We start from the raw sequence: 27,072 nt of genomic DNA on the forward strand, positions 1-27,072 counted from the left end.
AGAGGGAGGAGGAGAGGGCGGGTCCCTCTCCCGGCCACACTGCCCTGCCCGCTTGGACTCTGATGGCCAAGTCCCCCAGCTGCTTCTTGTCCCCGGAAGGCCCTGTCTGGCATGGACGCCCAGGCCCCCGACAGTGTAGGACACCCCTGGGAGGCCCTGTGGTGGCAGCCAGGCCTGCATTTTGTCCGTCTTCCTCCCTCTCGGGATGAGCCCGGCTCCGTGTGGGAGGGCGGGGTCTCCTTCACTCCCTGGAGCGGCTTCAAAGGCCAGTGAAACCTCCTTAAATCTAGCACAGACTTCGAGATGCCCACTGCCCGCCCGCCAGGCTGCAGGTCCCAGAGCTGAAATTTTATCAAGAGCAGTTGGAAGCTGACGGTCACAGTCTGCCCCGATTCGGAACACATCGAAATCTGCTGTTTGGAGATCCGAGCGGATTTCCCTGGAAAGGGGGGCCTTCAGACAAGGGTCTTCTTCTGGAGCCCCGAGCGGGGTTCTGCAGTGGGCCTGGGGGCATGAGCAGACCCGGGCTCACAGACCCCGGGGAGGGGTGAAGGCAGGTGGCTGTCAGCCTTCCCACGGGCTTGGCCGGGCCTGAAGCAGTAGCTACTGGTCAGGTGCTGCTCGCCTGCCCGGGGCTGGGCGTCCGGACCCTCCGTGGGGCCAGAAATGCTTGGGGGGCTCTCGCCTGCCCGTGGTCACAGGGCGCCTCCCGGGAAGGAGGCCCTGTCAGCACTGGCACCCTGAACGCTGTCTCTGCCAGCCACGCTGGCGAAAGCCCCTCCCAGGACACCGCGGCCAGCGAACAAAAGCCATGCTTATCAAAGGAGTTTCTCTTTATTTTCATAATTTAGCTGAATCAACACAAAACTGAATACTGTAAAACAAGGGGAAAAATGCTGCAACATATCAAACTCCCAGTCTCTGCCCTCAGAAGGTGTCTACACCCACTGTCGAAAGAAACAGGTGAGGGGGGAGGTGGTGGGGACGCTGGCAGGCAGGGCAGAGGTGCGCTGGGCCGGGGACCCTCCCCAGGCCTCCCTCCCCACTCCTGGAGTGACCACGGGTCGAGGAGCCTGGGGCCAGCCTGGGGGGCCAGCACCCTGTGGCCGCCTCCTCTGTGATGGGAAACGCCACCGCCAGCCATCCCTTTCACCCCAGGATACACGTGCCCGTGAATCTGTGGTGACTGAATGTAACTAAATACTCATGGACGTTGGAATGGGTCTTAAATAAATGGAGTTTCTCTCCTATCTTTAGTCTATGGGTGGCTGGAACAACTTCTATATAGATTTTTTATAACTTTTTTTTTTTAGTAGCATAGACCTAGCATAACACTCCTGTTAATTGGACTCTTAGGTAGTATACTTCAGCTGAAACTCAGGAAGATAAAGGGGGCTGGCACAGGGCAGCCGGGGGAAGGTAAACCTAACTGTCCCTTATCCGTGGGGCCTGGCGACCCCGCCTCGCAGGAGGGACATGGGAGATGCGGGCTCGGCCCGACCCCCACTGTCTCCGCCTTCTGGCATGAAGACTGAGATCACAGGGGGCATCCGATGGGGAAGACAAGTTCGGCTGCCAACTGCCCTCCAGATCTGTGAACGTGAGAGGGGTAAGAAAACAGGAAACAAAATTGGTTGGAACAGGCGTGATCCAAGGACTGGACACTCCCAGGACAGAGGCCCAGGGGGCAGGACCATCCAACCCAAACCAAGAGAAAGGCCACCGGCCCTTCTGTGTCACCGGCCAGCATGCCTGTGCCGCCCAGACCTGGTGCTCAGCCCGCTGCCCCCAAGTCCTGCCCCCTCCGCACACTGGGCGCCCCTCTGTCTGGGGGTGCAGGTCCCCAACACCCACCCCAAACCCTTTGGGAGGCTCCTGTCCCGGCCCGCCTCTCAGGGACGCCTGGGGCTACCACATGAATTGTTAAATAGGATTTTCTACAAATATACAACATATAAAAACTGTTAAATATATAACTTTCGGCTTTGCAAAATACATTTAATGATCTCTTTCAAACAAGTGTTACTTTCGCTTTCTTTAATTTGCTTTCTGGAGCTAAAGGGCGGTCGGATGAGACAGCAGTCATGGGAGACCCAACATGCTCTTGCAGATCCTGGATTGTCCCGCTATCTGAATGGGGCGGCGAGAGGTGCGTCGAACTGGTTAAAACAGAAAGTGATTTTAGTAGGAGAAGGTCCACCTAAGTACAGAGGAGCAGGTGTGCGCGGCGGGCTGCGGTCCCCAGCAGGCGTGCCCGCGGGGTCCACATGGGGACATCACAGGCCACGTGTCCTCCGGCCGCGTCCTCCGGCCGCGCGGGGCGGGGGCGGGGCCCGCAGTGTTCGTGGGGCGGGGGCCGCCTGGGCACGTCTCTGCCCCCGTGTACCCCCCGTCGAACCCAGGGACTCGGATGGTGAGGGCGAGTCCACGTGAAAATAGATTTTGCTCTTTGGTCTATTGAATATACTGAAAGGATAAGAAAATAAAAGCGATTCGGACAGTCTGGGGCTCGAGGAGAGGCCACGTCTGCGTCCGAGACTCAGTCCTCCCGGGACCCGGCGCTGTCCTCCACTCCCGGGCTGGCGGGGCTTCAGTCTCGTCCTCCTCGTCCTCCTCCTTCTCCAAGTCCAGGCCAGGAGGGCGGCCAGGCCAGGCTCCAGGGGTGCCCGGCAACGCGGCCCCGCGGTGTGTCCCCGGCCTGAGTCCTGGGGGAGGCCGGACAGACTCAGCGCGGGCGGCCGAGGAAGCAGGCTGTCCTTGACGGGCTAGAGAAACGGAGGGTGGGCGGATGGCAGAGGGTAGGTGGCGTCCACGACGGGCCGAGGACTGTGGCTGAGCTGTGGACTCTCCAGGGAGCCGGGGCCACTCCTGGCGCCCCTCTGGGGCTGCGTTTGTCAGGAGACCTGAGAAGCAGAGAGAGGAGAGCCGTCAGCCTCCACACTCACCAAGGGTCCCCGTCAGGAACGGCAGGAACCCAGGGACCCCACGAGGCTGGCCTCACTCAGACAACGTGCTCAAAAGACGCCAGCAGACTTTCTTGAGGACAAAAACTAATTTTCAGACCCAAGCTGGAGGAGAAAGCTATGCTTGCCACAAGGAGAAGCCCCTGGGAACACCCCCTTCCTCCGGGTGGGAACACCCCCTTCCTCTGGGTGGGTCCCTGCCCCCAGCCCTTGGCCGTGACGAGGGAACATGCTGGAACTCTCAGCTGCTGGTGTGAGCGACGTGTCCTTCGTCCTATGCTGGCCAGGCCCTCGGGTCTGGGTTGCATCGACCTGTTTCTTTAACTATGTACACAGAAGGCGCTGCATAATTGCACAGAGCAGAGCGTTGGAAACAAGGGTGCCTCACCCCCACAGAGCCCCTGAAGGGATGCAGAGCTGGGGTGAGCATGCTGGTTGGGGGGTGCACAGCACCCCGATGTCTCAGGGACACGGCAGAACATGCCAGGTCAGGGCCGTGAGGGCAGAGGGGTCCCCAGCCCCTGCTCTGCAGTGGGAGTGTCACGGGTGAGACAGCGGACACAGGACGGGGGTGGGGGTTTCCCCGGGGCACCCCCGCAGCCTCCCACCCAGTGTCCACGTCCACGCCGGGCCCACCCGCTCGGCAGAACGGGGCCTTCCAGGGGCTGCAGGAGCAGGACTGGTGTGGGACCCCAGGGCTGTGGGCATGTGTCCAGAGGGACAGTAGCCCCCGAGGGGAGCTCCAGGCGCCGCTGGAGAGGGGGATGGGTATGACGGCGGGCAGCGGGAGAGAGGCTCGGAACCCCTGTGTCTCCACTGATGAGGCCCAGCCCAGGAGGGGGGCGGGGAGCAGGGCCAGGGTGGGACACAGCCTGGGGTCACTGTCCAGACCGGCACAGGGTCCTGGGGGGTCACTGTCCAGACTGGAGCAGGGTCCTGGGGGGTCACTGTCCAGACTGGAGCAGGGTCCTGGGGGGTCACTGTCCAGACTGGAGCAGGGTCCTGGGGGGTCACTGTCCAGACCGGCGCAGGGTCATGGTTGCATGCTTCTCCCCATCTGACCAGCTGCCTATCAGCCCCGGGACCCGGACCCCAATCCGCAGCGAGCACCCCTCCCCTGGCTCTCCCACGTTGGACAGAGGGCCCCGTGCGTGCTGTGCTTGGCGCAGTGTCCTGGAGGGGTGGTGACCCTCGCCTGCCCGGGACTCTGCAGGCCACGTCCAGCCCACCCTCCACTCTGCTGTGCACAGCCCAGGGCAGCCGCCCCCCCCGACCTGTCCAGTCACGTCCATGACCGAGACCGTCCAGCCCGGTCACTCACTGGCTAGCTCGAGGGGCTAACCAAGAAAGGAAGCACCGAACCTACTTTTTCTACATAGAAAGTTGTATAAATTCTTATTCATGGATAAATGGGAAAACATAGGAGCATAAACAGAAAATAAAAATCCACCCACGTTTCTGCACCCGAAGGTAAATATTTTGATAACGTTACTGCATTTCCTCTGCACTCTGTAACAGCTCACACTCTCTGTGTTACAGCGACGATGAGGCTGGGGCTCGGCATGAACACTCGCGTTTTCCGGGGGCAGGCCGGCAGCCTGTCTGGGGGGTCGGCGACCCCTGGCCACGTCCGTGCTCACGCGGGACAGACCAGCAGGGACAGGGCCGTTTCAGCGCCCCCCCTCCCAGCGCTGCCTGGGCCGCCGCTTCTCACTTCTGCGAGCTCAGACAGCAGAGGCTCCCACGCCCCGTCATCCCACCGAAAAGAGGCCGGCTTTGGTCGAGGACTCCTCTTCACTTCTCGTGCCGGTCAGAGGAGGGGAACACGCTCACATCTATGTCAGTTTGTCTGGCCGGGCCGTGCGTTTCTTCCTGATCTGAACAGGGACGCGTGTTTCATCACGGGCAGGCCGGCAAGAGCCCCCGGCACGTGCCCGTGGGCCTGCCGCCCAGCGTGCTCCACCCGCGGCTCTCGTCTGTGCCGTGTTGTGGACACCCAGGTTTTCTTTTCAGGGAGGGAAGCAGGGCTGGGAGTCCATTCGGGACGCCCTCACGGCTTAAAGCGACCCAGTCACTACACACCATCCTAGGGCTTGTCACAGGGGGTCCCCCATCCTCAGGGGGTCCCTGCTTTCCCCCACACCCCTTGGCCTCTGGCCTTTCCTGCCCCTGGGTGGGCAGGTGGGTGGGGAAGTGTGGACACCAGGCCCCTGTCCGCTCCAGCCAGCGCCCCCCCATGGGCCCAGCCTGGAGACAGAAGCCAGGACAGAGGGACACGGGGGCCTGTCCAGCTTCCTCCCGAGCCCAGGGTGTCCCCTTCCTTCTGCGGCCAGGCCCACGCTGAGTGGGGGAGGGAGGCAGACCCAGAACCACCGGAGGGGAGGGGCTGCAGCCGGACCAGCCAGGCGGGGGCTCACAGGTCTGCAGCCTTTGTGGTCAGAGCTTGGGCTCAGCAGCCTGACCTCGGCATGGCCATCAGGAATGGATGGGCAGCCCGACATCCTCAGCGGCTGTGGTCATCTGGGACAAAAGGTCCGGCCCACCCAGCAGCACCCATGGGTGGGGACTGCCAGCTGGTTCCGAGGCCCAGTGACCGGGAGAGAGGCCGGGGAGTCGGGTCTGCAGCCCGGGAAGGCGGTCGGGAGCCCGGGGACCAGCTGCAGCGGGGCCGACAGGGCTCTTCTGGCCCCAGAGCCACGCTTCCGGGCGAGGGATTTCACGGCCAAGGCCCGTCTCAGGGTTCCCGCTCAGGGCCCTGCGCTGGTCCTCACGGCACCCGGCTGGCCCCTGTGGGCGGCGGGAGGCTGCTCTGCTGGAAAGTGGGTCCTCTGGTTCCCAGCATCCTTCCCTGGGGACAGGTGCCTCGAGACAGTAGGCCACACCCCCCAGGGGCCCCGGGATCTCCTGGGGGGCTGCCCCACGCCGGGGGACCACATGCCTGAGCTCTGGGGACACAAACGAGAAGGGAGGCAGGCCTGAGCTGGGGGGTCTCAGCCCCAGGGCCCCCTCCTCACACCTGCTCAGGTAGAAGCAGGGTCAGTGACCGGGACCCCAGGCTGGGCGGGACGTGGGCTCCATCCGCCAGGAGCTCGGGCAGCGGTCTCTCTGTCTCTGGGGGGGTCCAGCCTGGGGTCCCCTCCACATCTGTGCACTGGGGGCTGGTCTGAGCTGGCACTGTGGACCCGCTGGGGTGCCCATCCAGGGGAGTCTCTCCCACCAGCCGGGGAAGCCCGCGTTCCGAGGTGATGAGTTGGTTTTTCTCGGTGTTTGGAGACTATAAAGCTTTGTTCACAAAACACAGGGATGCTCTCCAGCTCCATGAGTCCATGGAGTTGCAGTCTCGGTTCCTCTGAAAGTTCCCACTGCCTTCCGGGTCTGGATGAGCCTTCTGTTCAGGAAGCGCGAGGTTCTGGATTGAACGCAACGCCCTGAGCAAAACGTCCTGATGAACTGCAGAAACACGGAAACCACGGGGCCTCGAGACGACCGTGGGCTGTGCAAGAGGGCTTGACCACGAAGGCTGTTACCGCAGAGAAAGTAAAAGCCTGGGGAGAAGCTTCTGGAAAGGCTGAGCATCGTCCCGTCCACACCCGGCCAGCCGCGTGACTGCGGCTCTGGGACCGTTTCCTGACCTCACACATGAGGGGTGTCGTTCACTGAGCCCCGAACCCGGGAGGTCCCAGACGCCCGAGGAGGGAGGGGACACGCTCATTCCCAGAGGCGCACAGATGCTCAGACGTGGCCCCCTCTGCCCGGGCGTGAGGGAGGCGGCCACCTGGAGACCCAAGTCCGGGTGAAAACTCACAGTGGTGGCTGGTGCCTGGGGCAGACAGGGCGGAGACGGGACACCGCAAACGGCGGGGCTGCAGACAAAGGCCAGGGCAGCTCGCGGCCTGGGGACGCCTGGCAGGAGGCGGCGGGGCGCCCCTTGGGGACCAGTCTGACTGCCCCGATCGCAGCTACTGGTCCCCGCGGCTGCCCCCAAGGCTGCCTGTCCCCGGCCCACCTGCCCCCCCTGTGCCTCCCTCAGGGGCTGCTGGACAGCAGGAGGGTGATAGCCACGCCGCCTCCTGATACTTAGGGTCCCTGAGCAGGCAGGGAGTGAAGGGCTTCATCCCCTGGAGCCCACAGCCCCCAAAGATCACATGAACTGCCCCAGACCAGCGGGGACACCCGTGATGACATGCGGCAGCACGGCCCGCGCCTGGGAATCTGTCCTGGAGGCTGCGGGGTGCGGGGGTCTTGTGGGACCTCGCAGAGCCGGTTCTGAAGGGCCAGGCCTCCACGGTGCCCCTGACGAGAGAAGCCAGGGAGGGGAGGCGGCCCGGCAGGGGCAGGGAACGCCGGGGCGGGCAGCTCGGTCCCTGCCCTGTAGCCTCCAGGCGCTGCCCCTCGTGCCTATGGAGCGGTGTGGGGTGGCCACCCCTCCCTGCATCAGGGGACTCAGATGGGCCGCTCCGCACATCACATCCCCACAGCACCCTGGGGGCCCGGGTCTGGGGCCCAGCCGACAGGGAGAAGCCGGGTCTGACCTCAGGGCCCCCTCCCCTGCTACCCTCACACCTCGGCCCCTGGCGAGGACTCAGGTGACCACGCCTGCCCTCCCGGGCTCAGCAGCGGCCGTGCGTCTCCCCTCCTGGGGTCTCTGGCTAACAAAGCCTCTGCGTGGCCTCAATCACCCCAAGCCGCTGGCCTTCCAGGGCCGGGGAGGCAGGCCCCACCTCTGGCAGGGCTGGTCAAGAACCAGCCAAGGGTGGGAGGGCGGGACGGAGGCCGGCACCCAGCCCTAGGCGAGAATGCGGGAGAACTGTGTGCTCAGCGGCCTGCCCCGGGCAGAGCCGACCCTGCGTGTCGGAGCAGAGGAGCTGATTTAGCACTGGCTTACCAGGGCGAGTCTGCTGCCCCGGTCACAGTGGAACCGGCCCTCGGGGGACAAAGCGATGTGTGTGTGTGGGGGGGGGCGGGGGGCAAACGCCGGGAGGGGCTGAGTGCTGACGAGGGTGTCCCAGTGGAACAACGAGACAGAGAAGACGGACGCGAGAGCCAGCGCTTAAAACACGCCAGGGGCCCCTCCCCGCAGACCTCTCTCCCCGCACTGGTCCCACAGGCCCGTCTCCCCAGTAGGCAGTGAGTGCCCGGCACTAGTCTCCCCAAGGCCTGCCTGAGGGAGGCGGCGGAGAGACCTCCGCTCCGCCCAGGGGAGGCCGGGACCCCGGCAACATCCTGCTCAGCTGCTGCCCGGCTCCTGCAGGGGTGCCCCCTGGATGGGGCCCCCAGGCTGAGACGGCGGGTAGGCCCCCACCCCAGCCCCCTCCAGCTCTGCACTGGGTGGTCCTCGACCTTCCCACCTGCTCAGCTGCCCCCAGAAGGGCCGGCTCGCCAGGCGGCTTTTCCGAAGGGAGTCTGACAGCTCTGGCCTCTGGTCTGTCTGCTCTGTCCCTAGGCAGAGGCAGACTCTGAAGTCCCTGCTGCCCCCCTCCCCGCTGGCTCCGCCAACGCCAGCATCAGAGGGCGACACATTTGGCCAACCATTGCTTGCAGCCGCCCCGCCATCCCGAGGTCCCGGCGATGCTGGAGATAACAGGGCATGGCGGGGGGCCTGTGAGGGGTGTCAGGCAGCCTCTCTGGTGCCTGACTGTCCACAGGGTGTGGGGCCCCGCGTGCCCGGGGAGCTCAGGGTGGAACCCCGACTCCACTCTGCCTGCGTGTCCGCTTTCAGCAGGTGGGGAGTCACTGCTGGACCCAGGCCGCGTCCTCAGGGGGACACGTGTCTGCAGATGGTGCGGGTGCCCTGCCAGGCTGCTGTCAGTCAGAGGCGTCTGGGGAGCAGGCCGAGGATCCGGCCAAACCCTTTGTGGCTCAAATATCCATCCACGTCCATCTGTTAAAAGGAGCTTCACTGAGGGACAGCTCACAGCCCACAGGTGCCCTCTGACGGGGTAAACTCCTCGGTTTGGTCCGTTCAGAGCCGGGCAGCCATCACCACGGTCAGCTTGCAGCACTTGCCAACATTCCCCAGAGTGCACCCATCAGCAGTGACACCCCCACCCCATCCCACCCCGGGGAGCCCCCAGGAGAGGGGTTCTGGGTCACGTGGTCTATGCATCTAACTTTCTGAGCAACTGCTAGACCGTTGTCCAAAGGCGCTGACACGTGCATCTCTGACTCTCTTGATGATGCACTGCCCAGCACTCTCCAGGAAGACCGGCAAATTCACACACCTCCCAGCATCCTTCGTGAAGCTTCAAAATGAAGCTAAAGGAGATCAGACCCAGCCCAGGGGCCCCGGGAGCCGCGCCCATTGGCGCTGTGGCGGCCGACCCCTGATGGAGAACCTCTCGTCACATGTTCCATCCACATTTCAGGCTTTAGGAAGTTTCCACCCCGAGCTGCGATCCTCCCCGTCTGCCTGCTACCCTGTCCCAGGCTGGGAACCAGCTCCCACTGGGCAGGCCCCCCACGCCCACCTTCCATCGGCCTCGGTTCTCGTGGAGGGAAGCTTGACTTTCAGAAGCTCAGGGCATCGGGGCTGCCCCTGAGGACGGGCCCAGTGTCGGCCTCCTGGTCTCTGGTGACCTGCAGAGGCCTCAGCTGTAAAATGGGGTGACAACAGTCCACGGTGACCACCCGCCTGGACAGGGGCCCCAGGGCATGTGCTCAGAACAGCGTCAGGGGTGTCTGCCGTCATCACTGCTGGTCTCTGCTCGAGTTCAGGCTGCTGGACCATTTCAGCGTCCTTCCTCCTGAACTCAGATGCCCACCTGGCCTCATCTCCAGCCATCTCATGGTTTCCGGTGTCTTATTTTAGTCTGTAATCCATAGGAAATTTAATTTGGGATGAGGGGTGAGGTAAGGGTCTCACTTGAATCTCCCCCAAATATAAAGTGGGTGTTCTCAGCATCCACTGTTGGGGGCCGCCCCTTTCCCCGGCACCCCTGTCCACGGACACCAACATCTGGGTACGTGTTGGCCACGTGGTCTGGTCCTCGGCTCAGAAAAAGCATCAGAAGAGGGAACACTTTCGTGGGTGGTAACTGGATCCCAGGAACTTCATGAAGCACGGTCCCGTACGGACTCACGAGGCGGGTGAGTGGATCCTGGGAACTTCATGAAGCACAGTCCTCTAGGGGCTCACGAGGCGGGTGAGCGGCAGAACCAAGCTGTGGCCGCACTGCCCAGCGCTGATCAGCTCACAAAGCTTTTTCACCCCCATGTCCCTCCCCAGCAGGAGGTGGACCCTGGGGCAAGTCCCAGAGCCTTGTTCCACACCGTGGCTGAGTCCCACCCGACATGAGACATGAAATCATTCTGTAGTGTTCCAGAAAAATTTCATTGGAGATTTGATTGAAATTGTATTAAATCTAAACATCAAGTCTGAAAGGACAACGTCATAATATTTAGACAATCCCTACCTGATCAAAGTGTGTGACATCTTTCTATTCATCTCTGCAAGTCTTTGTAAGTTTCCCATGGTGAGGCTTTGTCATGATCTTTATATGTGATTTTTCTTACTAGAGTTATTCCCAGTTATTTTATGTTTGCTCCTGCCATTAACAGAGAGCTCCTCTCTCTCACTTTCATGTCTTTATTAACTGCAATGAAACCATTATGCTTTCTGCACACAGCTGCTTGGAGGTAAGAACACATAGGCTTTTTTCCAGTCTCTCCCCCACGAGCCAGTGGGCGTGCTTCTTCCTTAAAGCTGCCTACAGACTTCACATTCTGTTTCCACCTCCTAAATGACCCATGTCTAAGCGACTGTGACTCTGTGCCCCAGCCCTCAGGGCAGATGCGCCTTTATTAATCAAGTCTGGGCTTGGCAAACTCGTGCTACCAGGGGCCAGGCAGTGTATATTTTCAACTTTACAGGTTGTAAGGTCTCTCTGCAAAGACTCAGCTTTGCCATTGCAGTGCGAACACATCCCTAGGTGATATATGGGTGAATAAGCCAGGCTGTGTGCCCATAAAACTTTATTTACAAAAACAGGTAGGGGGCCAGATTTGACCAGCAGGTGGTAGTCAGCTGGCCTCTGATCTAGACCAGAGCTTGTTCCTATCTATGAAAGTTTACAGCTGAACACAAGTAAAGGAACTTCTATGTTCCTAGTTGGTCTAATTTAACAAATTTTTAATTCATTTTCAAGACATTCAGGTGATCCTCTAGAGTTTAGGAAGTACCTGTTTACTTTCTGTAGGTAATAGTTATTGCATTTTCTCATATCAAATAGTTTTATGAGTGCATTTGCCAGAACTTCCAAAAAGTAACCAGTTCTTGGGGACTGTAGGCCAGCCTCACGACAGCCGCTGGCCCTCAGCCCAGTAAGGACAGGGTGGGGTCCACCTGCAGTGCAACGTCAGCCCTGGCTCCAGGGGGACACCAGGTTCTGGGAGGACCCACCTTCTCCTCCAGGTTAGCCTAGAGGGCTGCAAGCATCGCTCCTATAATGTTTTTTCTGAGGAATAAATACAGGGTTTGACTGCTGTCTTTTCCCGCATCTTCTGAATTAGAACACGTGTTGTGTTTGATCTCCTGACAGATCTTGTTGTCCTACCTGATTCTGAAATATTGAAGTGTTTGCATCTCATATAAATCTGCTGTGTGGTGGACTGCCCTGGGTTCTTTTGAAGGCCTGCAGAAATCAGCCTGCTGTTATTTTATGTCAGTGCCAGCATAAAATCACCCAGTCACCACTCACACCAGGGGCAGGGATCCCCGAGAAGCATGTGCACCCCAAAACAACGCTAAGTCCCAGAGGGCCTCGGGCACTGGCGAAGGGGCTCAGTGCTTGGCACACCACCCAGCCCACATCACAGACGCAAGACTCTCTACTGAACAAAACGACTCTCCGCAAGCTTTAACTTTGGGGACCTTTCTGGCACCAGGGTTTTACCAGCTCCTAAAATGACCTGGGTAATTTACTGCATTTTCCGATTTGGGGGAAGAGACACCTGTGTGCAGAATGCTTTCAAGAACATGCCAGTTAAAACATCTGGAACTTTTCCAGGAAAACATTAACATTTCCTACTCCTTTGGTTACTTTTGTTAATCCCATGCCCCCCAAAATATGATATATTTAATCAGATTTCCATGTGTAGTGATCAGTGGCCCAGCTATGCACACACTCCTGAATAATTTGAGGCCCCATTACAGGCTGATTTTTCTTTCTTCCTTTCAGGCTTATGTTCTAACTTTTAAAAAACCTATACATGACAGAAGTAAAAATGCATTTTTGTAGTTTTGCCAGAGATGCAATGATCAATTCCCTGTCTTTAAAAAAAAAATCATTAATATTTCTTTTTCATCTTTACAGGTTTTCTCCTCTCCTTTTGAAGGTGGCTTTTTCTATAGCTTGGGTTCTTCATTTTTCTTCTGAGTTAAAAACAAAGTGATTTAAGCCACAGTGTATTGACAAGCCCATCTTTCCCTGTGCCCACAGGTGCACTGGGCTGTTCTCATCACATTCTAAATGAGATTTAACAATAACTCAGATGTGTACACTGTACCATCCGGTAAGTGCCGGCCCCACATGACGGTGTTCATATTCTAACTTTCTGAACCCTTAAAGCAGCCCTGGTGGGGCTTCCCCGGTGGCTCAGATGGTAAAGAATCTGCCTGCCAACGCAGGAGACCCTGGTGCGATCCCTGGGTCAGGAAGATTCCTTGCAGGAGGGCATGGCCAACCACTCCAGTGTTCTTGCCTGGAGAATCCCACGGACAGAGGCGCCTGGTGGGCTGCAGTCACATTAGGAGTCCCAAAAGAATTGGACACAACTGAGTGACTAACATTTTCACACTTTCAGAGCAGCCCTAGGGATCAGGGAATAGCATTTTGCCCATTTTTATAGATGCAGAAATGGAAACGCAGAAATGGAAATTCAGAGAGCAAGGTCACGTGCTCTGAGTTAAGCAGACCAGGACTGCTCTGCCAGGGAATTGAGTGGGAAGACTGACCTCACACGCACATGACTCATGGGCGGAGCTTCGGGTTTTATTTCATCCTTGACCAAGAAGTTATAGGAAGGTCCTGGTTGCTCGGGTTATGATTATTTTGGGGGGTATGGTTTCAAACATATGCTATCGTGATTGGAAAAGAAGGCTGGCACATTCCTCCTTTTCAGTTCAGTTCAGCTCAGTTCAGTCACTTAGTCGTGTCCAACTCTCTGTGACCCCATGGACTGCAGCACACCAGGCCTCCCTGTCCATCACCAACTCTGGAGCTTGCTCAAACTTATGTCCATTGAGTCAGTGATGCCATCCAACCATCTCATCCTTTGTCATCCACTTCTCCTCCCGCCTTCAATCTTTCCGAGCATCAGGGTCTTTTCCAATGGGTCAGCTCTTTGCATCAGGTGGCCAAATTATTGGAGTTTCAGCTTCAACATCAGTCCTTCCAATGAACACCCAGGACTGATCTCCTTTAGGATGGACTGTTTGGATCCCCTTGCAGTCCAAGGGACTCTCAAGAGTCTTCTCCAACACCACAGTTCAAAAGCATAGTTCTTCAGCACTCAGCTTTCTTTATAGTCCAACTCTCACATCCATACATGACCACTGGGAAAACCATAGCCTTGACTAGATGGACCTTTGTTGATAAAGTAATGTTTCTGCTTTTTAATATGCTGTCTAGGTTGGTCATAACTTTTCTTCCAAGGAGTAAGCATCTTTTTATTTCATGGCTGCAGTCACCATCTGCAGTGATTTTGCAGCCCCCAAAAATGAAGTCTGCCACTGTTTCCACTGTTTCCCCATCTATTTGCCATGAAGTGATGGGACCAGATGCCATGATCTTAGTTTTCTGAATGTTGAGCTTTAAGCCAACTTTTTCACTCTCCTCTTTCACTCTCATCAAGAGGATCTTTAGTTCTTCACTTTCTGCCATAAGGGTGGTGTCATCTGCATATCTGAGGTTATTGATATTTCTCCTGGCAATCTTGATTCCAGCTTGTGCTTCAACCAGCCCAGCATGTCTCATGATTTTGCTTCCTATAAACTTACTTTAATCAGTATGCAAAGGTTTATGTGACAGTTCCACTAGTTTGAACTGCAGTGAATCATTTTGTGTCAATAATCACATGCACATATGTGTCAATATATGGCACCATATTGTCCACTTTAATCATTTTACCTGGATTCCCAGATGGCTCAGACAGGAAAGAATCTGCCGGCAATGCAGGAGATTGCAGGTTCAATCCCTGGATGGGGAAAATACCCACTCCAGTGTTCTTGCCTGGAGAATTCCATGGACAGAGGAGCCTGGCAGGCTACAGTCCATGAAGTCAGAAGAGTCAGACACGACTGAGTGACTAATACACGTTCACCTACTGATTTCTTTTCCATTTCATTTGCCTAGCATCTTTATTATTTGCTTTTAAACTTCTGTTTGTAGGAGTGTCCTTAGAAGGCAACACATATTTGACTCTTTAAAGAAACCTGATTAGATAGTCTCTGTCTTTTAGCAGAAGAGACTAACCCGTCTACATTTATTGTCACCACTGAAGCGGCATTTCTGCCTTGAGCAGCAAGTTCCACAGAGTTTCTCTTTCTGCTCCTTTCAAGGTTCTTTTCCTTACACACGGTCTTACTTGCTTTTCCTTCCACATTGGTTTAGAAGAAATCATGTTCTTGTTTCTACTAGTGGTGGCCTTTATGTTAGTCAAGTGCACTTTTAATGATTAAGCCATTTCCTTAGTAATGGAAATTCCTTCTTTCCACAAAGAAACACTCAGTGACTTTTTCTCTGCAGTTACCCCCCTGCAGCTGTTGTCAAATTAATCAGAAGTTACAAATCAGTTTATTATTACACAAAAATATTCTTCACAACATATGGAGCATATTAAATAATAGGTTGTCAATTTTGTGTTCAATCGTGTAACCACTGTGATAGGAATAATTTATATCTAAGCTCCGTGGAGTTAATTGGCGTCCAATCCCCACTGGTCTTCCAACCTACGACCTTTACAGTCATCAGCCATTCATTCGCATTTCTTTGATGGGCTCCAGGGCATCTTTTATTGACTCTTTCAAGAAAGGTATGTGAGTGTACACTTTCCAAATTCTTACAGATTTAAAACTGTCCTGTTTACTTCCTTTGTCCAAAACCACAGAGATAGAACTGAACCCACAAGTAAAGGGGAGCGACAGCGGACGAGATGGTTGGATGGCATCACCGACTCAATGGACATGAGTTTGAGCAGACTCTGGGAGATGGTGAAGGATGGGGAAGCCTGGCGTGCTGCAGTCCGTGGGGTCGCAAAGAGTCGGATGTCACTTAGCGACTAAACAACAACAACAACACAGATAAAACTATTTTTCGACAAAACCCTGGAGATGGTGCTCAGAACTTCCCTCTGGTTCTGGGTCTCGTAGGTTCAGAGGCAGATTGTCTACACCTTTGGAGGGAGGTCCGTGGACTTTTCCTACTGCTTTTGTTTTTTTTTTTTTTTGCCAATACAAACTGGAAGATTAGAGAGTTTCCCTTCCTTCTGCCAAGTCCAGATACTGCCATGGATGGTTGAGTTCCGGATGCTTTTGTTCTGCCTTAACTGGGGGCTCCCTGGTTCTTGACCACCCTCTCTTCTCACCTTCACTTGGCCTTGATCTCACCATGTGGCTTCCCCCAAGGGCGTCCACTTCCACAGGCTGGATTTCCGTCCTCTGTCCTCACAAGTTCTTTCTCTTCGGCTTAATTTCCTCCATCTCTTATGAAGTGTCTCTTGGTGTAAGATCGGTCCAGGCCCCCGTGCTGACCCTCCGCAGCGACACCTCTGTCGTCTGCAGCTTCTGGACCCATCTCCGTCCACTCTGCTGTCTTGGGCCCCTTTGTGTTCAGCCGCCACTTAGTCCTGCAAACTTTTGGGTGCTTGCCTGCATTTCATCCCAGGCTGTCATTTCCTCCAGGCTCTTTGCTCCTGGGTTGCGGAGGTCACAGCCTCTTGTATCTGTCTGATGCCAACAAGCAGATGGTTCCCAGAAGTCTCACATTTACTGCAGAGCCTATTTCCAGAGCTAATCTGCCTTTAAGTCTCCAGAAAGCATTCCCTTCCACAGAGAGCTGGCGTTCTTTTACAGCCTTCTGTTTATATTTTAGACGTGATGCTTTTAAGATTCCTTTTTAAACAGGCAGAGGCTGATCCCACCTGGGAATGTGTCAGCAGGCTTGGGAAGAGCAAGTCTGATTCTCTGAGCTTTTGGGGCCGTGGGAGGCCCTGCCTGCCCCAGGCTGGCCCGGAAGGTTGGGGCCATGTGCAGAGACCCCAAATCTTCATTGGACCCCAAAGGCAGCTCCCGGGGGGGCCTGTTCCCACCTGGGAGGTCACACTTTCTGTCTAAACGGTAGAGTTTTGAGAAGGAAGGACTGAGGGGACGTCACAGCCTTGGTGTGTTGGGCAGGCTTCTCCTGCCCCAGGCGAGAGGCTCTTCTGGCTGATCATGCCCCTTCCAGGGGGCTCACCTGCACGCTGGCATCTTCTAGTCCTGCTGCTGCAGCCATGTACTCACAGAGTGAGCTTCCCCCACCCATCTCTGCCCCTGATGGGTAGGCTCCACTTCTGCCTGCTTGTTGGGTCTCTAGGTCCAAGGTGAGGTCCAAGCGTGAGGAAGAGACCCCAGGCTCCACACCTGGGGGAGGCCTTCTCCTCCTTTATCTCCCTTTCCCCACACCCCAGGACCTGTGAGGTCGGACGGGGGTGTGCTCCCCTCCGACACTGGGGAAGCTGAGGCTCACGGAGGGGAAAGTGGCTCCTGCAAGGCTGTGCGTCACACGGGTCCCGCCTGCAGGAGGTGGGTGGGGGGACGGACCTGTCTGGGCTCAGCCGCGGAACAGGACTGGACAGACGGGGGGCTCGTGAGGTGTGCGCCCACACAGGTCCAGGTGAGCCTGAGATCACGCTCTGGTTCAGGGGATGACGGGGGGAGAGACGACCTGGGGACAGGACCGCAGGGATGGCAATGGCAGGCTTGGTACCAGCCCAGCACCTACGTCACCCTGTGGACCTGTTCAATGGGGAGCTGACATTTAAAGTGATCTAGATTGAGACACAAATCCTTCTATTTCATTTTTCAAGGCTGATCTGTGCCAAATGCCATATTTCACGCCCACTGCAGCGCCCAGAGGCCATCAGAGCTGCCATGTGGGAGGCGGAGCCGGGTGGGGATGGGGGTCACACCAGCCGCAGCGGAGGGCAGAGCAGGACGATATGACCACAGGGAGAGGTTTGGGGTGACCCGACCAGGCCCTGGGCGCGAGGGTTAGGCCAGGGCGGGCAGAGGGGAAGCCAGGGGCCTGGCTGCATCGGAACTGGAGCTGCGCTGGGTTAGGAAGAAGGTCAGCACCCTGACGACTTCTGTTGCGCTCATGCCGACTTAACTTCCGTCTTGAATATGTGATCTGACTTTTCACAGAGCAGTTAAGAAGGATCAGACTTACCTTTGTCTTTTAAGAAAAAATAAATCACTAGGCAATGAAATGCCACGTGTAAGGTTACAAGGACATCGTAAACCAGCAGGAAAAAAACGTGTTTTCGATGACTTTGCCAGTATTTCTGCCCAATTAGTTCATGAAACGTGGAATCAACAAACAGTATTAATTCCAGCAGCTCTGCTGGGACCTGGGGATGACTCTGAACTTTATCCATCCTTATCAAAAGCTCACGTGGACAAGATGAAAACTTGCATGCTTGCAGGACCTCAGGTCAGGGGCACTCCTGGCCAGGAAAGAGGGCCAGGGGGAGGTGGAAGGCCCTGGGCAACCATGGCGAGCGTGCAGGCTGGCTGAAATGGGCAGCGTGCTGGGAGCCATGTCTGCTCACTCTAGAACCACTGTTCCGATCATCGAGAGGGCTCTCTGCAGGTTCCTCTGTGGGGACACACGCCGCCAGGCTTCCCTAAGGGTCACTGCGATCTGCGACTCTGGAATTCTCAGATCCCCACCCTTACATGAGTCTGAGCGGCGGGACTCGGGTACTTGGCTATTGCCCACTGCCCCCCACCCTCGCCCCAGGTTCTGCAGAAAGTATTCTCATCTGTTTGGTCAGCAGCCACTTGACCTCATGTTCCAAGCACCGATCATCCCTGCAGCCCCTGAAGAGGCCCCTCCAGGGTTTCCTGAGGGGCACATGCTGACGCCCTTAGATCCGGGGGCCATGAGGGCTGCACCCCAGCATCCAACACAGCCCACAGAGGCGGGCAGGGCAGTGGGGGGGCGGGGAGGAGCTGGCAACACTGCGAGCTGATCACGTGACCCAGAGGCCCGTGCGGTGCGAGGAGGGGCCACCCCAGGGCCTGCTAGGCGGGCAGAGCTCGGCTGACCCCGCCCTGGCCCGCTGCTCTCTGGCAGGCCGCCTGTCAGCTCCGTGGGGTCAGGAGCACCCAGCCCCACTCGGCCGCCCGTCCAGCGCCCACTGGCTCTTTCCACTGGACATGCTTCCTCTCGTTTCAACCCTCACCACTGAAGTATTTAAAATCAAACAACGACTCTTCTGAAGAACACTGACGCTCGCAGCACGATTACGGTAAAGAGCCACCAGCAGGAAACGCCCCCTATTTCAGAACGGGCCAGGAGTGCCCAGGAAACACGGTGGGTTTGGTCAGACCCGCTTTTCGGTTCGGGGGCGCATTTCCGCGGAGGACATGAAGAATGTCAGTGCTCACGACGCGATGGTGCCGGGCTGCCATCTACGTTTGTGTTTACACACGGAATCTATTAAAATGTCCAGCTATTATCGCTGTGATGAATAGCAGTGATTCGAATGAACACAAAATGGATTGCAGACAGGGATTGGAGTCACGACGGGGTATTTTTCATTGTTTGGCAGAAGGAAGAATCGGTGAGGGGCAGGTACCAAGTTCCTTCTGCGGGGCACCCACCATCTGTTTGCCTTTTGACGGGTCAACCCCAGACCTCCTGCACAAAGGCCTCTCGCCCTTGGGAAGGTGTCTTGTGCACAACGAGGAGGGCTGCAGCCTGACCTCCCTGCTGGGCAGCTGGGTCTGCACGGACCCCAGCCTCCCCCTCTGCCCCCGTCTCTCTGTTCCAGCACCACCCAGGACGCAGTGAGGCATCTGGACCCAGGACCAGGTCAGAGGATCCCAGCGTGTGTTTCTCGGAAACAGAAGAGGCAGGAAGCAGGCCTAGGTGCGGCAGGACCCTCAGGAGGAATCCCACCTGCCAGACACACCCTGGGGGCCCGTGGGCCCTCCCTCCCCAAGTAACCTACCTCCGGGGGCTGCACTGGGCAGAGGGCGGCAGACGAGAAGCCCCCAGGGATGGGAGGTCCTGGAAGAGCCCTTGGCGCACAGGGCTAGTGGGGCCTCTGCAGACACCCGCCTGGCTGACCCTGGGAATTCAGGACAGCCCACCTCTTCCCCAAGGAAACAGGAAAGACAGCCCCAAAGCAGCTCACTGTGGCCTCTGCTCAGCAAGGCCACAAATCACCTTGCTCCCGGCTCAGAATCAGTTTTGTTTCATTGATTCTCAGAAGAGCAGTGGGAAGGTGGTGATAGAGGATGAGAGGGTTGGGTGGCATCACTGACTCCATGGACGTGAGTTTGAGTCAACTCCGGGAGATGGTGATGGACAGGGAGGCCTGGCGTGCTGCAGTCCATGGGGCCGCAGAGAGTCAGGCACCAGGACCAGACTGCACCAGGACCTCAGTCTGAGCGACTGAGCAACAACAAAGTGGGAAGGCTCAGCGACAAACGCTTCTAACTGCTGGGCCGGCCCGCTTGGGAGCAGAGAGGAAACTGACGTCACGAAACGTCTGCAGGAGCCCTGGCTGGGCCGGGACAGCCCCGTCCGTGGAGACCCACCCCCAGCTGGGAGGCTGAGGCCCGGAAGCCCTGGGTTGTGAGACAGGCCAAGCGCGTGTTCCTCCGTGAAGGGGACAGAGTCCACTGCTCCCGGGGCCCGGGGTGGGCTGACCTGGGCCGACAGTGGACGGATGGCCAGATGGTGCGGGAGAGGGCCTTCAGCTGTGACGGGATTGAGGCCTGCAGGGTGTCAGTCCGGGGAATGACGCACCGCCCACAATGCCCCCAAAGTCCTGGCCCGGGGGGACAAGGCCCTGCCACCTTGACCGTGGAAGGAGCCCCCTTCCCAGGGAAGGAGGGAAGGACTCACACAGGAGACAGCAAAGCAGCAGGTCACCCCCAGACACCACAGCGCATCAGAAAGGTGGTGGGAGCTCCTGGGTGCCCAGGGGCCTGGGGGGTGCCTGGGAGGGTTGGGGGCACCCTGTGGACCAGACGGGAACCCAGAGCCCAGTCAAGCTGTGCTCTGGGGAGAACGCGAAGGCACGGCTCCCCGGGGAGGCTGGGGATGGGGCAAAGGGCACAGTGCAGGGCCCCCAGGCCCTGAACCACATCCTTCACCCAACGCGCGGTCAGCCACCCAGGGTGGATGTCAGCTGCCAGGACCTCTGGGCTCCCTCCAGGACCACGGCCGCCACCTTCCCTGCTCGGGGGCCTCCACGCCGCCCCCACAGGGATGCTGAGGACCCGCCACCTGGCCGCCTCTGTCCTCAGTGACTCTTGGTCCTTGTTACCTGTGCATGGCCAGGCCTGCTGTGTGCAGCCAGGAGGGGTCAGGACGGGGCCACCCGACCTTCCTGACGCTCATCTCTCCTCCCCACCCCTTGCACCCGCTGGGTGCCCCTGGGTCTCCTCCTGGGCACCACAGAAGTCTCTGTGCTGCATCCTGGGATGGTTTCCCTTCTGGTTTTCCTGGGGAATCTTCAAGGTGTTCCACTGCCTGACTCCTGTGCATGAGGGGTCTACCCACAACTTTCTGGAAGCATCTTCAGGGTGGCCCACACTGTCCTCCCAGGAGGAGCCCTCCTGGGGCCTGTCTGGCCGCCGTGGCCTGTGCTGGGGGTGCATGGTGTCCCGGGTTCCCTTCATCCTCATCCCCGTGGACCACTTCATCCACAGCCTCCCGAGGACGGGGCTCCCAGAGTGGGGAGCAGGCCCACGGCTCCTGAGCCCGGGAGGACCGTCCCAGTTACGGACTCCAGGCTGGCGGCCCCCGCCCCGCCCCGTGAACTCAGGGCTGGCGTGGAAATCCACCGGGTCCCCGCTCTGGAAGGTCTGGGCTGCTGTTTTCCAGCTCCGAGCGCTTCAGCTGAGAAGCCAGATCCACTCTGATGTCTGTATCTTTGTAAGTGACCTATTTTTTTCCCTCTGAGTTTTCAGGACGCTGTTTTCATCTCCACGGGCTTGAGATTTCACGCTGACACGCCTCGGGACGGGGCTTTCTTCACTCATTTCCGGCCGGCGGTGAGTCCCTGCACACTGGAAACCCAGGCTTTGAGTCCTGGGAATTTCTTTAGAAAACACTTCTTTGATAATTCCTTCTTCATTTGTCTCTATTTTTGGATCTTGTAGTCTCTAGACCCCCTGAATCGATCCTCTAATGTATTTTTTTTTCTTTCGTACTTCCTACTTCTTTTTTTTTTAAGTTCTCCTCCTGGCTTTATGAGGTCTCTTCAATTTTATGTCCCACACATTTGCCAGAGTTTTACCAAATTCTGTTACACACGCACACTCATACAGGTAGGTGCTGTCTGCAAAGACAGATACACTCATCACGTGTGTGTGTGCAGGTGTGTGACCTGAGTCTCACAGTTCTCGAAGCAAGTCGTCCTTCCAGGAAGCCGCAGCCTGCCACGGGCGTGGTAGGGGGTGAGCGCCCTCGGCCGCGAGCCTGGCGGGCTCACCACGCATCTGGTGTCTGAGCCACCTCTTCTCCGTGGCCTGGGTGCTCCTTCTCCTCTGAGCCCTTCGCCCCCGCCTTCAGCTTCTGTGTGTCTGTCCTCTCTCTCCTCCCACTGGTGAGGATCCTGCCGCTTGAAACTGAACAAATGGATGCGGGCGTCACAGGGGGCCTTGGGCCCCAGCTCTCAGCACCCAAGCTTCTGCACTGGTCTTGGCTGGCTGGGGGGTGGCAGAGAGTCCTCCTACCAAGTTGTCGTCCTCCCGGAACGTCAGAATACGACCTTCTTCGGAACTGGGTCTTTAAGACGGAGCAAGTTAAGGACTTTGGGATGAAATCACCCCTTGGGGAGGGTGGGCCCCACATGTGATGCTGGCGTCTCTACGGGAGGAAAGAGGGGAGCTCAGCTGCCCAGGGAGGAGCCGGTGCCTTCGTGGAGGGACGTGGCCTCAGCCCGGGGCCACAGGCAAACCTCAAGATTGGAAGGACTGTTGACCTTGAACCTGTGGCCTCCACGCTGTGAAGGAAGGTCTCTGCGGCCGTGGGTCACCCAGCGTGGTCACCGGCCACAGCAGCGGTGGGAAGCTGAGACCCCGGGTTTGCTGGAAAGAGGCCCCACGCCCTGCCTGTGTCCCTGGGAGCGGGTGGGTCTCACATCTCGGGATGTTCCTCTTCACTCAGCGCTGGCCTTCCGGGGCCCAGAGGCGGCCACCTGTGAGTCATCCAGGCATGAGCCTTTTGGGGTCCAGGCTCCCACGGGGCACACAGCCCCCGGGCTGGTGCCTCCACTCCACAGGCGGGGGCCCTGCATGCTGGCTCCTGAGGCCGGGGGTCCAAGGGCAGGCCCGGCCAGCAGCTCCTCGGGGGTTCAGCCCCCTGGGTCCCCGAGATCACGGGCCTGCCCTGCTTGGCTTTGCGGCTGCCCCATCTCCCACCCGCCCCGAGCTGGGGACTGTGCCCCCACCCCACGTCCCTGTCCACCCAGGCGTTCCAGGGCATGGAAGTGGGAAGCGCGCCTTTTGCTATCATGCTGAAGAGAGCCTGGCATGGGCAGCTGCAAAGTGCCCCCGAATGCCCTTTGAGGGCCTGAGCCCCTGTGCGCGGGGTCCAGGGCTCAGGGACCCGGAGCCTCCTTGTCCTGCGAGTCCAGCCCTGACGGGGGGTGGCACACAGACCCTGGCAGGTGGGAGGCCTGAGCCACTGCTGCCCCGGACAGGCCCCAGCCAGTCCCTCTCGGGAACCTCAGTGGGGGCCACAGGAGACACACATGAGCCCTCGGTTGGTACATTTTGAATCCAAGGGTGCAGACGTTTCCAGGTTGATGCTGGGCTTTCCGAGGACTCCCAACTGGCCCCTTGCAAATGCTCTGAGCTTCAGAAAAAAGAGACATGAGGTCCTGGGATGAGGGGGTGCTGAGCCCAAGGGTTCCCAAGGCAAGAATACTGAAGTGGTTTGCCATTCCCTTCTCCAGTAAAGAGAGTAAAGCTCAACATTCAGAAAACGAAGATCATGGCATCCAGTCCCGTCACTTCATGGAAAATAGATGGGGAAACAGTGGCTGACTTTATTTTTTGGGCTCCAAAATCACTGCAGATGGTGACTACAGCCATGAAATTAAAAGACGCTTGCTCCTTGGAAGAAAAGTTATGACCAATCTAGACAGCATATTAAAAGGCAGAGACATTACTTTGCCAACAAAGGTCCATCTAGTCAAGGCTGTGGTTTTTCCAGTGGTCATGTATGGATGTGAGAGTTGGACTATAGAGAAAGCTGAGTGCCGAAGAATTGATGTTTTTGAACTGTGGTGTTGGAGAAGACTCCTGAGAGTTCCTTGGACTGCAAGGAGATCCAACCAGTCCATCCTGAAGGAGATCAGTCCTGGGTGTTCATTGGAAGGACTGATGCTGAAGCTGAAACTCCAATACTTCGGCCACCTCAAGTGAAGAGTTGACTCGTTGGAAAAGACCCTGATGCTGGGAGGGATTGGGGGCAGGAGGAGAAGGGGACGACAGAGGATGAGATGGCTGGATGGCATCACCGAGTCAATGGACATGGGTTTGAGTAAACTCCAGGAGTTGGTGACGGACAGGGAGGCCTGGTGTGCTGCGGTTCATGGGGTCACAAGGAGTCGGACAGTTCAGTCAACTGAACTGAACTGAGCCCAAGGGGGAGGCCTGAACAAGGCTGGCTGTCATTGGGATGGTGAGGACAGACGACCGGAAGGGCTCCCCCTCTCCCGTGCTGGGCCAGCTCCTCAGTCCTGGACCAGGGCTGTGGAGGCTGGATGCTCGGTGTGGTTGAATGACAGCAGGATCGGTCTGAGCTGGGATGACTTGGGGTCAGTGTGCAGGGTGCTCTGGCGGAGAGCGTGGCTGCCTGGCCCAGGGACGGTCGGTTCATGACAAGATGAGGGATGCAGGGTGATGACCCAGAGGCCACTGGGCTCCTCTCCTGGCATCTAGGGGAGCCCCCTGGGCACCTGACCACACCTCACCACCATGCACTCCAGAGTCAGGGACACCTGGGCTCAGGCGGAATTCGGATGCCCAGGGTGCCTCCTGGAAGTGCTCTTGGTGTCAGGAGTTTCCATGAAATCCAAGGCCCTGAGCAGACTGTTCAGACCACACCCCCCTCAATCCCCCAGCCAAGAATGCCGCTCACCCCCCAACCATGGTGTCCACGCACCACAAGATTAAAACACGGAGCTTAATCGCTGATTTGAGAGACGAATTCAACCAGCTGGCCTGTCCTGGTCCAGCAGGCGCTCCTTAGAGCAGCTACCAAGGCGCAGCTTCAATACGGAGACAGCGCACGTGGTGGACGGAGCACAGGTCACATTGCCCTGAGCGCCGCCAGCTCGCAGGCACTGCTTCAGCCACTCACGTCCGCGCGGAAGCCACGAAAGGGCGGGGCGCTCACGCCCACCGGCCCCAGCCCCGCCCGCCCCTTCCGCCTGCCCAGTCAGCTGCTGTCGGAGGCTGTTTGGTTGCCAAGGAGAGGATGCTGCTTGTGACCTTGGGAGGGCCAGCGATTTCACTTTGCCCCATGCGGACCAGCGTCACAGAGCAGAGGCAGGTTGTGAAGGGAGCCCCTGGAACAGGGATCACAGGAGAGCCACAGGAGCCAGGCTGCCCCCACCCCGAGTACCCCCAGGACCCGGGTCCCCAGGTCTCCATGGCAACTGGCCCTGGTACCCGCAGTGACCTCACCCAGGGGCCCTGTGTGCGTGTCACCCAGCAGCTGTCACCCTCAAGACGTGGATGCACCCGAGCAGTTTTATTCTATTTCTTCCTCCTTCTTTTAATGCTAGTCGTGAGCCACTAAATTAATTTCACGACCCACTAATGGGGTGATGACCTGCACTTTGCAAAGCAGTGATCCAGGAAACGCAGGCATCAGCATGCGCCCGGGGCCTGGGTTCTGCTAATCAATTCATCAATTGATCACAAGCATCTACGTAAGACCTGAACGGGGGATGGGGATGGTGAGACCCCCAAGCTCGTGCCTGCCCTTGGCTTGCTCACAGTTTGCTGGGGACACGGAGAAGGGAGCAGCCACGGCCACATGGAGAAGAAGCTGGGGCATGACCAGGTGGGACTGGGGGCTGGCGACTTGTCGACACAGCCTGGCTGCAGGGAGCTGGGCTGAGGACCTGGCCGCTGGGGTGGAATTAGCAATCTTGTGGCCAAGCAATCCTGAGGTCTCCTAGAGCCTCGCCCCCCCAGTCCCTGCCATGGAAAACCAATTTAAGGTAAAATGTGAAACTCCACAGCGTTAATTTGCCAGCTGTAAGAGGCCTTCAATTCGATCTTAGAAGAGGATTATGTGCTCCAACTATAAGGCCTTTGGGTCAAGAGCTCGGGCCTTCCCTTATAACTCAGTTAGTAAAGAATCCGCCTGCAATGCAGGAGACCCCGGTTTGATACCTGGGTCGGGAAGATCCGCTGGAGAAGAGATAGGCTACCCACTCCAGTATTGTTGGGCTTCCCTGGTGGCTCAGCTGGTAAAGAATCCGCCTGCAATGAGGGAGACCTGGGTTCAATCCCTGGAGAAGGGAAAGGCTACCCACTCCAGAATTCTGGCCTGGAGAATTCCATGGACTGTATAGTCCATGGGGTCGCAAAGAGTCGGACCTGACTGAGCGACCTTCACTTTTCACTTTGGGTCAAGAGCTCAGGTAAGCGTTTAAGACAGCTTGGAAAACAGGTCTCCGCAGGCCGAGGTCACCTCTGCAGACTCTTGGGAAGACGACGGAGCCCACCAACCCCCTAGGGTCATCGCCCAGCCGCTCAGTGCGACCTGCCAGTGCAAGGACCCAGAGCCCACTTCCTGGGCGGGGCTGTGACACTCAGGGCCAGCACGTGGGCGGGGGTGCCTTAGAGTGAAGGCCCGCCCCCCAGGAAGTCGAGGGTCCCTGCGCGTGCGCGCCCCTCCCTGACCGGCCCCATGCCTGCCGGGTGCTTCCGCCTGCCGGGTGCTTCCGCCTGCCGGGTCCTTCCGCCTGGGCTGTGGGATCGGCGTGCTCCCCCCGGGTCTAGCACCAGGCGCCCCCCACCCTCCAGGGAGGGGGGCTACACGGGCCCCAGGAGACACGCAGGGCTCCCGCAAGGCCAGGGCCGCGTTTGAATTCCGCAGACCTGGCAGATTCAAGCCTCAGCTCCACGGCCCACCGACCCCTGGCCATCGGCATCTCTATCTCTCCCAGTTGCAGTTTTCACGGCTGTAAAACCGAGATGACGGTTCTGAGCCCGGAGGCCTGGGGGATGGAAATGAACGCGTGTCCGCACCTTCTCAGCAGAGGTCTTGGAGTAAATCAAGGACTCGGGCTGTGCCCACGGGGAGGGGCCAGCCTCAGAACCCCCCCCCCCCCCACCCCGCGGTAGGGCGCCTGGAGGGGTGGGGGCTTGATGAGAGGGGCGCCCGATTCACCGTGACGACACAGACAGGTGCTGCCCGGCGCATGCGAGGGAGCCTGCGGCAGCGCCCAGGGCCTCTGGAGCCCTGCCCGAGCGGCCCCTCTTCCGGTGTTCATTCAAAACCCCCAACACAGCCTCACCCGCACCAGGGCTGGCCCAGGCCCGGGCGCCCACTCATGGACCCCCGGCCCCACGGATCTGGGGCTGGTGGCCCGGGGGTGCCAGTCTGCTTGTCCCCAAGGCTCCGTCCCACAAAGGGCTCAGCACGCAGATGGGGACCTTGGAAAGGTCACCTGCCTCCAGGACTCTAGGGGAGGTAGCAGCCCCAGCTCAGAGCCCCTTCCCCTGCGGGAGCGGCGAGGCAGGTTCAGGGAAGGGGCTGGCAGAGCCTGGCACACCTCGCGGGTGTGGTGACAGTCCCCGCCTCCATGCTAAACACAGATAAACAAGCGCAGCTGACGCTCAGACAAGCTCACGGGTGCGGCT

General features: G+C 58.2%; 1 protein-coding gene across 2 annotated transcripts in view; it reads right to left on the reverse strand.

Moving 5' to 3' along the window:
* Positions 1 to 812: 812 nt before the first annotated feature.
* Positions 813 to 27,072, reverse strand: part of TAFA5 (TAFA chemokine like family member 5) — a 173,460-nt gene continuing 147,200 nt past the window's right edge. For both annotated transcript variants that reach the window (XM_043882177.1, XM_043882178.1), the window contains exon 4: positions 813 to 2,903. In XM_043882177.1, coding sequence (XP_043738112.1) covers positions 2,895 to 2,903 — 9 coding nt within the window. In that variant the 3' untranslated portion in view covers positions 813 to 2,894. The remainder of the gene's footprint in view (positions 2,904 to 27,072) is intronic.

This window comes from Cervus elaphus, chromosome 22, assembly GCF_910594005.1.
Source record: "Cervus elaphus chromosome 22, mCerEla1.1, whole genome shotgun sequence".
In the NCBI taxonomy this organism is placed as follows: Eukaryota; Metazoa; Chordata; class Mammalia; order Artiodactyla; family Cervidae; genus Cervus; species Cervus elaphus.